Source organism: Monodelphis domestica, chromosome 6 (genome assembly GCF_027887165.1).
Source record: "Monodelphis domestica isolate mMonDom1 chromosome 6, mMonDom1.pri, whole genome shotgun sequence".
Classification (NCBI taxonomy): domain Eukaryota; kingdom Metazoa; phylum Chordata; class Mammalia; order Didelphimorphia; family Didelphidae; genus Monodelphis; species Monodelphis domestica.
Window position 1 is genome coordinate 179,204,465 of NC_077232.1, and position 13,652 is coordinate 179,218,116.

The 13,652-nt window shown below is 37.0% G+C and overlaps 1 protein-coding gene across 1 annotated transcript in view; it reads left to right on the forward strand.

Moving 5' to 3' along the window:
* C6H4orf51 (chromosome 6 C4orf51 homolog) overlaps positions 1–13,652 on the forward strand; it is an 82,312-nt gene that overhangs the window by 32,802 nt on the left and 35,858 nt on the right. Inside the window, exon 3 of the mRNA XM_016423195.2 lies at positions 8,864–8,922. Within this exon, the coding sequence (XP_016278681.2) occupies positions 8,864–8,922 (59 nt within the window). The remainder of the gene's footprint in view (positions 1–8,863; positions 8,923–13,652) is intronic.

The following is a 13,652-nucleotide window of genomic DNA, read 5'->3' on the forward strand; positions in this document are numbered from 1 at the left end:
GCTGTGTATGTATGAAAATATTCATGGAAGATTTGTTTGTTATGACAAAATAACTGGAAATAACACAAAGTAATGAATGGGAGGAATGGCTGAATAGATTGTGACATTTGAATGCAATAGATTGTATTGTTATTAGAAATGACAAATATTGGAAATAAAAAGAAAACAAGGGAAATATATAAAGACAAAAAGAAAAGAATACATAACATGATTACACTAAAAGAAAGATAGCCATAAAGTCAAGAGAAAAAAAGTATCCAAGTAAAACAAATCTAAAGGGAACTCAAAAGCAGAGGGTATTTAAATGATCATATATATATATATATATATATATATATATATATATATATAATTTATATATTTTAAAGCCAATTTTCAACAATGTGGAGTTGGTGGTTTGCACATAATTTTTTAATGTATCAGTTTAGTTAGATGCTTTTTGGTGGTGGTAGTGGTAAAAAAATTGTATCAGGTAAAGGGTGATGGGTGGATAATATTTGCAAAGACAAGATTAGGAATCACATAGGATAAGTAGATAGCTCTCAATCGGAACCTGTGAAGGAAGTAGTCATAAGATCAAGGCCTCATTGAAAGCCTGGAGTAGATCTTTATGATGTAGGACATGCCTTCTATTTTCATGAATGATGTCAATCAATCTTATTACTGTTCTTGTACTGGGAAGTGGAAGCAGGCAGGTGGAGAAATGCCAGTAAATTATATCTGTATTAAATGGGCTTAATGAAAAGCAAAGTGGAACAAGGATACTTTTCTGAAAGACAACATTGAGGCTTTATTTTGGAAGGTAAATTTTTTGAAGGAAAATCTTTAGCTAAAATACCAATCTGTTAGGCAGCTAGGTGGTGCAATGGATAGAATGCTAGACCAGGAATCAGGAAGACCTGAGTTCAAATCTAACCTTAGGTACTTACTAATTATGTCTCTATGGGAAAGTCACTTAACCTATCTCAGTGTCCTTTCTAAAATGGGGATAATAGCACCTTTCTCCTAGGGTTGATGGAAAGATCAAATGACATAATATTTATAAAGTGCTTACAAAACTTTAAAGTGCTATAAAATGTCAGTTATTATTATTATCTTCATTATCTGTCTTTTACTAACTCTTTTGGAGAAATGACCAACTTTGTTATATGAAAGAATCCAGACATAATAAATCCTCTATGTTCTTTTCTTTTTTTCTCTTTCTTCTCTTTCTTCTCTTCCCTTCCTTTCCTTTCCTTTCCTTTCTTTTCTTTTCTTTTCTTTTCTTTTCTTTTCTTTTCTTTTCTTTTCTTTTCTTTTCTTTTCTTTTCTTTTCTTTTCTTTTCTTTTCTTTTCTTTTCTTTTCTTTTCTTTTCTTTTCTTTTCTCTCCTCTTCTCTCCTCTTCTCTCCTCTCCTCTCCTCTCCTTTCTTTCCTTTCCTCTTCTTTCCTTTCCTCTTCTTTCCTTTCCTTTCCTTTCCTCTCCTCTCCTCTCCTTTCTTTCCTTTCCTCTTCTTTCCTTTCCTCTTCTTTCCTTTCCTTTCCTTTCCTTTCCTTTCCTTTCCTTTCCTTCCTTTCCTTTCCTTTCCTTCCTTTCCTTTCCTTTCCTTTCCTTTCCTTTCCTTTCCTTTCCTTTCCTTCCTTTCCTTTCCTTTCCTTTCTTTCCTTTCCTTTCCTTTCCTTTTCTTTCTTTTCTTTTTCTTTCTTTTCTTTTCTTTTCTTTTCTTTTCTTTTCTTTTCTTTTCTTTTCTTTTCTTTTCTTCTTTTCTTTTCTTTTCCTTTTCTTTTCTTTTCTTTTCCTTTTCTTTTTTTAGAAAACCCTTACTTTCCATATTAGAATTGATATTAAGTATTAGTTCCAAGGTAAGAGCTAGGCAATTGAGGTTAAGAAGTGACTTGCCCAAGGTCACACAGCTAGGAAGTGTCTGAGATCAGATTTGAATCCAGTACCTCACATCTCTAGGCCTAGCTCTCAATCCACTGAGCCACCTAGCTTTCCCTACTCCATATTCTTTTCAAGATTGAATCTGAGTACAAAATTGACAATGAGAGCAGAAATGGCGATTTCTGTTCTTTGGAGTTGTCTTAAAATCATTGCCCTTAATGTTGTATAATAATAGTTCATGCCTCATTCTTTAGTGTCACAAAGCACTTTCCTAACAAAAATCTAGTGATCTAGGGAGTGCATCATTATCTACATTTTATGTACATTATAGAAGTGAAGAGATTTGTTTAAGGTCACACAACAATTAAGTGTCTGAATCAGAATTTGGACCTAGACCTCTTAATTTCAATCAGTCAACAAGCATTTATTAAGCACCTACTAAGCTAAAGTGATAGGGATAGAAAGATGGACAGAAGACAACCCCTGCTCTCACAGTCCAACTGTGACAACATGCAGATTATGTATGTAGGAAAAAGCAGTATACAGTATAGATTGGAGATAATAAAGAAAAGGCACTATATTTTTTCATAGTGGTAGACTTTTTCTGTTTATTTTTAAAAATTATTTTTCACCAATTACAATATTTATTTATTTGTTTTTAGTTTTATTTTAAAATATTTCAATGTTTAAATGATTCATTTTCTTTCCCACCTCTCTTCCCTTTCCCCTCCCAGAGCCTACAAGCAATTCGACTGGGTTATATAAATGTTATCACTTGATACTTATTTCCATATGTAAGGGGGGAAAAGGGATTAATTTTAAAAGGATTAGACTCGATTATTTAAAGTGTGGTCACTATGAATTTATATGAATTCCAAAGAGATTTATTTGCAATTTATTTACAAAATATAGAAAGAGTAAAGTAAGAAAATCAGAGAGAGGATAGGGCAAGATATCTAACCTAAGCATCAAATAATTTACTCCCTTAGGCCTCGGCAAAGCGGAAGACCTGGGTAAGTCTCTCTCAAGAGTTAAGTCTCTCCTAAGGTTAGTTTTTTCAGAAAATATCCAGGAAAGGAGTCAGCTCTTTCACTCACCACTTGTCAGTTCAAAGGAAGAGATTTTAGAACAGCCTCACCAGGAACAGGTTCTCAGGTCCAGTCAGCAGATTCTCCATCAGCCTCTACACCAAGTAGAGCGCCCTTCAGGAAGTTGTCACTCCCTTTTAAAGACACTTTCTCTTGCATCACTTCCTGTTCCTTCCCCTATTTCTATATCTACCAATCACAGTTGAAGTCCTGCTTTAGGACTTCCCAGGAGGCAGTTGGTCGATTCTGATTTGTCACTCACTATTGCACACTTGGGTCACAGAGCTCCCACTTAATGATTAAATGGGATGTTTATACTTTTGGTGATTAAAATCTAAAAATAGGCAGGGGTTACAATTTTAATCTTTACAATCAGGGGAAGAGTTAATTTTAATCTTCACACATATTCATTTTTTGCTATAAAGAGATTTATTAAAGCCTAAACCCCAAATCACATACCCATATATACATGTGACAAGTGATGTCATATATTTTGCTTTTGCATTTTTACTCCCACAGTTCTTTCTTTCAATCTGGAGAGCATTCTTTCCCGTAAATGCTTCAGGAATGCCCTGGCTTGTTGCATTGCTGCTAGTAGCAAAGTTGGTTACATTGGATTATTGCACAATCATTTCATTTTATTTGTACAATGTTCTTTTGGTTCTGCTCATTTTACTCTGCATCAGTTCATTGAGGTTCTCCAAATTCATATGGAAAGCCTCCAGAACATACAGCACAGTGGTATTCTATCACCATAATATACCACAATTTATTCAGCCATTCCCCAATTGAGGGACATCCCCTCATTTTGCAGTTTTTTTTGCCACCACAAAGAGTGTGGCTATAAATATTTTTGTACAAGTCTTTTTCCTTATTATCTCTTTGGGGTACAAACCCAGCAATCGTATGGCTGGATCAAAGGGTACATATTCTTTTAAAGCCTTTATGCATAATTCCATACCGACTTCTATAATGGCTGGGTTAATTTACAATTCCACCAGCAATGTATTAGTGTCTTGATTTTTGCCACAATCTCTCCAACATTTATTATTTTCCTTTACTGTCATAGTGGCCAATCTGCTAGGTATGAGGTGGTATGTCAGCATTGTTTTGATTTGCATTTATGTAATTATGAGAGATTTAGAACTCTTTTTCATGTGCTTACTGAGAGTTTTGATTTCTTTATCTGAAAACTGCCTATTCATGTCCCTTGAACATTTGTCAATTGGGGAATGGCTTGATTTTTTTTTTGTACAATTGATTAGCGCCTTATAAATTTGAGAAATGAGACCTTTGTCAGAGTTTTTTTGTTATAGAAAAATTTCCCCAATTTGTTGCTTCCATTCTAATTTTGGTTGCACCCAATTACAATTTTTTAACATTCATTTTTAAAATAAAATTTTGAGTTTCAAATTCTCTCCCTCTTTCCCACCCTCCACACTGCAGTGGTGTTAGATTTAAAATAAGTTTGGGGTTTAAATTGTTGTAGATAAGAGAGTGGGAGCCATAAACTGTAATAATTAAAATGTTTGGGAGCAAGGGAAATATATATATCAATTATGACCGCTGAAATATGTTTTCTACTGTGTCTTGGGATTATATAAATATAAGATGGTCGTCAGGGAATATATTCCCAATTTATGAATATGCTCAAGCCAACTGGGTTTTATAGAGAAATTTAATTTATAATACACTGATTAATCAATAGAAAAAGAGAGAAAATAAGAAAGGAATAAGAATGAAAGGTCTCAAGCCAATAAGGCCTAGACCTCAGTCCTAAGAGATAAATCAGTTAGTTGGTTTTATCACTCACCCAAGATCTCTCTAGGTAAGGCTTCTCATGCCAACCTCAGGCTCCACCTTCAAGAGAACCTCCTTTCAAGAAATGTTTCCAGAGAATTCTCCTCCTGACTCCTCCTGAGTTCTCCTTCCACTGCCTCCTTCAAGACCTCTCCAGGAGCTCTCCCTCCAGGACCTCTCTCCTCTCAGACCTCCCTCAGAGCAAAAACTCCCCCTCCAGGAACTCTCCTCCTTCAGAGCAAAAACTCCTCCCAGTCCTCAGACCTGGCTATCTTTAAGCAAACAATCTAAGTTCCCTCCCCTCAGTTCTCACATCTACCAATCACTGTCCATGTCTTCCCTGTGCCAATGGTGGCTCTAGTTTAACCCAGGACCACCCAGAGGTCTGCCCCCTTTGCACATGTCTGTTGAAGGTCATATTCTCAAATAATTAAATCTTGATCTTTGCTGCAGCCCTTCCTAAATCCTGTTACTCTGAGTAGGGTGGAGATTGTAGTTTCCAAGACCTGGTTCTGTCATTCCAAGTATCTCTATTGTATCAATTCTAAAATCAATCATGACTCAAAGAACTTCCTGTTCTATGCTTAAGCATAGGTCAAAGCCATTTCCATTGTTTAGCAAAAGGTTTCTGTCCTAAAGTAGTATTAAGTAGGGAGGAGAAGGATCCTCCCATGCCAAGGAGTTTCATATTCCAATAGAGTTCTTACTATCAGTAGGAAATTTTTTCAAGTATGAAATTTCCCAATGGGGAAATTTCCAACATTCATAAGTCTAAGAAATTTTAAGGTTTACAGTGGATAGTTCTCTTGACTCAGATATTTCATAGTTGTGTGACTCTTGGCAATTAATTAAACCTCTCTCACACTTAGTTTCTTCATCTATAAAATGGGGATAATAATAACATCTACTTCCCAGAATTGTTGTTAGGATTAAGGGAACCAAATCACATATGAAGCACTTTCCCAAAATTAAAGTGCTAAAAATCCCTAGTTATTATTCTGAGGATGAAAACTTGTAAATAACTAGGTATATACAAGATACATACAAAGTAGATAAAGGTAGATAATCTGATAGGGAAAGACATTAATTGTGGCAGGGGAGGGGAAAGAAAGGGGGAACAAAAAAGGTCTCTTGCAAAAATACGATTTGAGCTAAATCTTGGAGAAAGCGTAGGAAACTTAAGAACTCAAGTGAGGGGGCAGAGTGTTCCAGACAAAGGAGACAAGCCAGAACAGAGGCACAGAGGTTGGAGAAGGAGTATGTAAAAGAAAAAATGATTCTGGCCATGATTTAAGGATGGCTTGGGCATGGAGGAAAAAAAAAGAGTCAAAGGGAGAAGACCTTTTAAAAGGTAGGAAGCTAATGTAATAGACCAGGTGGGTAGTGATACCTAGGGTAGCAGTGGAAACAGAGGAAGGGATGGATGCAAGAGATATTAATATATGTGTAGTCACAGGATTTGGCATCTGATTAGATATGAAAGCTAAAGGACAGAAAATCATTTAAGAGAACCAACCACTCCGAAGGTTATGGACATGCATGATGGAGTGAACGGAGACAGAATTAGAGAAGTCCTAAAGGAGTAATTTTAGGGGGAAGATGACTTAGTTCAAGAGTGAATGTGTTATATTTTAAGTGCCCAGGGGACATTAAGGTAAATATGTCCTCCTATAGGTGGTTGAAGATTTGGATCTGGAGCTCAGGGGAGAGGTGGCTGCTTTGGGGGTTATACTACCCTGTTTCTAGCCGTGTTGTTCTATTGCAAGATGACCAGCTAGTTAAAGCATCTTCCAGTGCCTTGGGATTTGAGAGTCTTCTAACCCTTAAAAGAATGGGAATTTTGATTCATTGCAAAAGGAAGTAGTAGTTCAGCAAACTGGCCAGATTAAAAGCTGGAGCTTCCTCTTACCTGAGTCATGTGGAAATGTGGTTTCCCCCCCCTCGAATCCTTCGTATAATTGGCTTGTCTTTACTTCATTTTGGTTGAGGATACCTAGAAAAAATGTTTCTCTGTATAAGTTGGGCTATCTCCTGATGAGTCTTCACTCACCAGCGTCCCTCCTTCACCCTGCTCTGTATTATCAGGTTTCTGTCCCTTCTGGGAAGAGAATTCAACTCAATTCAATTTAATAAGCACACATATATACATTTATTTTCAGTTACACATAGAAACAACATTTGATGATTGTTTTCTGTCATTTCAGGATTCAGATTTTCTTCTTCTCTCCTTCCTCCCCTCCCCAGGAGGTAAATGTTTTGATGTAGGTTATACCAAGGCTTTCATGCAATCCATAACAAGCATTTTTTAAATGCCTACCATGTACCAGACACCAAGCTAAGCCCTGGGGAATATAAAACAAAACAAGTCCTCTGCTATCAAAGAGTTTATATTCGACTATGGGAAATAACCGGTACACAGAAAAGTAAATGCATGTAGAGTGTGTGTGTGTGTGTGTGTGTGTGTGTGTGTGTGTGTGTGTGTGTGTGTTCACGTAGGTTCTGGGTATCCACGTGGGTCTGTCTAGATTGTGGTTCACAGAGAAACAGGCATGACTAGAAGCTCCAAGTGATTGCTCTGATTCTTGCCTGGAAGGGTACAGCAGAAGATTGGTGCCTTGAGGCTGGCCATGCTACTCTCCTCAGAGAGAGAGAGAGAGAGAGAGAGAGAGAGAGAGAGAGAGAGAGAGAGAGAGAGAGAGAGAGAGAGAGTACTGAGCTAGAATATCTGTCTTTCCCCCTAAATATTATTAGTCCAGGAAAAAGAATTCTTAGGTTTGAGTTATTCCTGATCTTTCTCTCTTTAGAAGGGAAGGAGGACTTTGAGCTATTTATTTAAAAGTTGACTCCCTTCCCACCAAATCTGAGTTACATGAGACACATAGTGAATAAAAAATAAATAAAGTCATTTGGGAAGACTAGGTGGCTCAGTGGATAGTGTGTCAAGCCTGGAAACAGGAGGGTCCTGGGTTCAAATTTGTCCTCTGACAATTCTTAGATGTATGTCCCAGTGCAAGTCATTTAACTCCAATTACCTTGTCCTTACTACTCTTCTGCCTTGGAATTGATGCTTAGTATCCTTTCCAAGGCAGAAGATAAGGGTTTAAAAAAAATTTATCCAAACCAATAACAAAAGAAATTAAAGAAGTTATACAGGTTAGAATATATCAGAAAATACAGAGTGAATGAGTTCTCTCATTGGGAGCAAGAAATCTGACTTCAGCCATAAGGGAGAAAGAGACTCAGATCTCTCGTGGCTAAATTCTCCAGTTTCTAGCATGGTGATCAGAGGCTGGGGCATGACTGAGGCACTGGATCCTACATGGCAGTTGAAGAGAATGTGGAACCACATTCCAGCTTCCAATTCCAGAAGCACTGAGAGTTCTTATCCAAATACTTGCCAACTTTGCTCCGCGTGTAGGCAGGGAGTATCAAGTAATCAATCTCTACCAAAGAAAAGAGACTTAGGCCAGTGAGCCTAAGCTCTGGGTTACATACAACATCCAAAATAAATACAGGATAATTATTTGGGAGTGTATGTGAAGGATAGAATTAACAACTCAGGGAATCAGGAAAAAGTCTCTTGAAGGAAATGGAAGAAAAGTACACTTAATCCTTCTTTTACTTACTGAATAAATATAGTAAATCAAGAGTTGGTTCATTATGGAACAGTGCGTATAATGACATACTTTTTAATACATTAGTTAGTTTTGCTGGACTTTTTCACTTTACTTTTTATTGGGAATGGCTTTCTGGAAAGGAGATGGAGGAGAGATACATTGGAAAATGTGAGTGACAAAACCAAAATACATCAATCAGATTTTATTTTTTTTTAAATTGTATAACATGGAATCTCCTTTTTGAATTTTTCTCTTCTTGGCTTGTTGAGAGTCACACAAGAGTTTCAGACATAAAAATATTCCCCACTCTCAGAAGTCTTTTTTTCCTGCAACATCTTTTCCTACAAACTAATCTTACCTTTTAATGATTATACCCTAAAACAGAGAAAATGCTATATAATGCTTGTTGGCAGGTCCTCCAGGGGAATCATGAGAAGCTCTAAGGGAACACTGGGTTTAGTGCCAGCCTTCTTTTTCTTTCATTTTGTCTTCCAGCAACCTGTACGGATATTACTCGTTTCTTTAAAGATTCAATGCATGTTAATCACCGGGTGGTAAGTAAAACACTTTGTCATTTTTCCTTTATTGGATAGAACTTAGAAGTACAATAAATATTATTCTGTTATTCTTAAATAATAAAATATTATTTAAATAATTAAATTACTTGAAAAGGTTGTTGGAAGTATTTGTTACTGTATAGTGGTTCAGAATGGGTAGGGATCAAACCTATAATTTTATTTTAATGAGGAACTTTAGAGTGAGAAAACTCGCTCTACTAATAGGGACCAGTCTTTTCATTGTAACTTTTAGTCTTAGAGAGGTGCCTAGAGCACTTAGGTTAGGTGACTTGTCCAAGGTCTCATGGTCAATATGTGTCAGGGGTTGAATTTTGAACCTAGGTCTTTCTGGTTTTGAAGCCTACTCCTTACCACCCCTTATTGCTTTCCTTATTTGAAATGATGAAAAGCAAAAATGAACACAAAAAACCAAATCCAAATCAACAAGCCAACCCAAACCAACCAACTTTAGAAATCAGTACCTGTCTTTTCAGATATGTTCCTTACTTTCTTTGTCCTTTATTTTCTATTCATACTTCAATGCTTGGATAGATGTATGATCCTGTTCCTGTGTAATTCTTCTTTTTTTTTTAACCCCTACCTTCCGTCTTGGAGTCAATACTATGTATTGGCTCCAAGGCAGAAGAGTGGTAAGGACTAGGCAATGGGGGTCAAGTGACTTGCCCAGGGTCACACAGCTAGGAATCCTGTGCTTTTCTTATTCATGGCCTCCTGCAAATCTTCCAAAGGTTCATCTCAGACATAGCAGTGGTCCCATCCAAACTATTGGCAGTTGTTTGGAGCCTTAATCATTTTATTCAGCACACACCAAGGCTTGTTTTCTCAGTCTTTCCCACCATGTTTTCTGCAGCTAAAACAACAACAAAAGATCAGCCATCTGGAAACTTTACCATCAGCAAAAAATATTTATAGTCTTGGGTGTTTTAATTCATTTCATTAAGTATGTTTTTTAAAGCACTACTTTGTGCCAGGCATGGTAATAGGTGCCGAGAATACAGAAACAAAACCTCAAAAAATCTTTCTCCTCAAAGACCTTACATTTTGTTGAGGGGCGAGATGGAGGGGAGGAGGAGGCGGAGGAATAGTATAATATGTACACAGATGGATAAATGCAAACTTCATGTCAATAAATAATATTTTCTGGGGTACAGGGGTGGCAGGGAACACTAGCAGCCGGGTCCTGTACAAAGCAAGCTAGACAGATAGTCCCTTAAATGGTGGTTATTGACAAAGACAGATAAGAGATATTCAGTCAAAATAAAGCGGAATTAAAAACAAATAAATGTTAAACAGTAAGAAAAGTTTTGAGCAAATATTCACATGGTAAAGAAGTCATGAAAGGTTTTAAAAAAATTTTGGTGAAAGTCTGGTGAGGGACAAATCATGAGTCATGGAATTTCATGTTTACACAGGGAAAAATGGAATCAAATGGCCCAATCTTAGAGTTAGTCAAGGAAGACTTCATGGTGTGTTTTCAGGAGCTAGAGTATTTCAATAATTAAAGGCTTAGAATGCCGGCAGAATTTTGGAGGAAGTGGTCAGTTGATTGGAAGGATTGGGGCCACTGAGTAAATTTCTGTGGGAGGGGCTAAGGATGGAGAATGGTGAGCACCCATTAGCTACAGATATTTAGAGCCTAAATAGGAGGAATGAGTGAGGATAATAAAACAGTCAGAAGTTTCTAGGAGAAGGCCTTTGAAGCAGATCACCATAGCCTACTGGAGTTGGAATTAGAGGTATGAATCCCAGCTCCCAGACTTGGTCTTGAGTAAGTCACTTCCCTCTCTACACCTGTTTTCTCTTTTGCAAGATGAATGGATTAGTCTAAATGACCTTTAGACCCCCACTCTGGTCCTCAGTCCCAGGATAAATTTGAAGCTGGTATGCAATGGGACCTTGTAAAGTGGAGCAAACATAGGCAAAAGTATGGAAAAGGTCACTCTGGTCAACGCATTTAATTCAAATGCTTCCTTTAAAAGGTGAAAAAAAAAAACATGCTAAAAAGAGTTCTAATTAGTCAATTTTCTTCCAAATTTGACTAAAATCATTTTAAGTTAACAAAGCAACTACTTTGTAAGTTTGTGGAAGAAGAAAATGTGATGACAAAATAGGGTCAACTCAGTGACCAACACTGATTTATTTAAGACTTTCCTTTGAAGGGAAAACAAAATCAGTGCACAAGGAAGAATAGCTTAATTTATTTCGTGTTAAATTTCTTTTTTTAATTAATAAACATTTCTTTTCTCTCCCTCTCACATCTCTTATGTACTGAAACACTCACACTCACACTCACACACACACATACACATACACACAAAACCCTTGTAACAAATATGCATAGCGAAGCAACACAAATTCTTGCACAGGTCAACCAAATACACATATCCCTATTTCACTGCAGTATAATTTAACACTAATGAGAGATTTAACATGACCTTCTCACAATACACTGGATAAATATAGGGTCTATAGAAAGGTCTCAGTTTAAGTTGAATTCCCAACTAGTTAAAACCCAGTTCTAAGCCAACTGATTATTAATGATTTAGTGTCAGCCCAAGAGGAATCATTGAATGAGGCTGCATTCAGTGTCTTAGAAATTAAAAGGAAAGTGCACTAACCAAATTCTGTTGTTATCTAAAGTTGAGAGGCAAGATTGCAAACATTTTGGAGCCAAGATCAAAGGCAGTAAGACCTTGATAAGTTGGCTTACTTAACTTCTCAAATGGGTCTGGAATTTCATTAATGTGAATGTTTCCACCAATGTCTGCCCATCCTGTCTGATTCTTGTCTAGATATTCCCATAAGTTCACCACCAGGGATCCAACCAACTTTCCAAGAACCTTCTTTACTTTCTCTTGATATTACTCTTGACTCAACTCACTCTCCAGATTCACCTCTTTGCCAGCTATCTTGCCCCCAGAACGGGTACCTTATCCTCTACACATCTTTGTTTTCTAGCTTTTCTTTATGTATTATCTTTCTTGATTAGAATGTAAGGTTCTTTTTTTTTTTAAATATATTTTATTTGATCATTTCCAAGCATTATTCGTTGAAGACATAGATAATTTTCTTTTCCTCCCCCCCGCCACCCCCCATAGCCGACACATAAATCCACTGGGCATTAGATGTTTTCTTGATTTGAACCCATTGCTTTGTTGATAGTATTTGCATTAGAGTGTTCATTTAGAGTCTATCCTCTGTCATGTCCCCTCAACCTCTGTATTCAGGCAGTTGCTTTTTCTCGGTGTTTCCACTCCCATAGTTTTTCCTTTGCTTATGAATGGTGTTTTTTTCTCCTGGATCCCTGCAAGTTGTTCAGGGACATTACACCGCCACTAATGGAGAAGTCCATTACGTTCGATTATACCACAGTGTATTAGTCTCTGTGTACAATGTTCTCCTGGTTCTGCTCCTCTCGCTCTGCATCACTTCCTGGAGGTTGTTCCAGTCTCCATGGAACTTCTCCACTTTATTATTCCTTTTAGCACAATAGTATTCCATCACCAACATATACCACAGTTTGTTCAGCCATTCCCCAATTGATGGGCATCCCCTCGTTTTCCAGTTTTGGGCCACCACAAAGAGCGCAGCTATGAATATTTTTGTACAAGTCTTTGTGTCCATTATCTCTTTGGGGTACAGACCCAGCAGTGCTATGGCTGGGTCAAAGGGTAGATATTCTTTTGTTGCTCTTTGGGCATAGTTCCAAATTGCCCTCCAGAATGGTTGGATCAATTCACAACTCCACCAGCAATGAATTAATGTCCCTATTTTGCCACATCCCCTCCAGCATTCATTACTTTCCTTTGCTGTTATGTTAGCCAATCTGCTAGGTGTGAGGTGATACCTCAGAGTTGTTTTGATTTGCATCTCTCTGATTATAAGAGATGTAGAACACTTCTTCATGTGCTTGTTAATAGTTTTGATTTCTTTATCTGAGAACTGCCTATCCATTTCCCTTGCCCATTTATCAATTGGAGAATGGCTTGATTTTTTGTACAATTGATTTAGCTCATTATAAATATGAGTAATTAAACCTTTGTCAGAGGTTTCTATGAAGATTTTTTCCCAATTTGTTGTTTCCCTTCTGATTTTAGTTATATTGGTTTTGTTTGTACAAAAGCTTTTTAGTTTGATGTAGTCAAAATTATTTATTTTACATTTTGTGATTCTTTCTATATCTTGCTTGGTTTTAAAGCCTTTCCCCTCCCAAAGGTCTGACATGTATACTATTCTATGTTTACCCAATTTACTTATGGTTTCCTTCTTTATGTTTAAGTCACTCACCCATTTTGAATTTATCTTGGTGTAGGGTGTGAGGTGTTGATCTATTCCTAGTCTCTCCCACACTGTCTTCCAATTTTCCCAGCAGTTTTTATCGAATAGTGGATTTTTGTCCCAAAAGCTGGGATCTTTGGGTTTATCGTATACTGTCTTGCTGAGGTCGCTTTCCCCCAGTCTATTCCACTGATCTTCCTTTCTGTTTCTTAGCCAGTACCAAATTGTTTTGATGACTGCTGCTTTGTAATATAGTTTTAGGTCAGGGACTGCAAGGCCCCCATCATGTGTGTTTTTTTTCATTATTTCCCTGGATATCCTTGATCTTTTGTTCTTCCAAATGAACTTTGTTATAGTTTTTTCTAAATCAGTGAAGAAGTATTTTGGTAGTTCAATGGGTATGGCACTAAATAGATAAATAAGTTTGG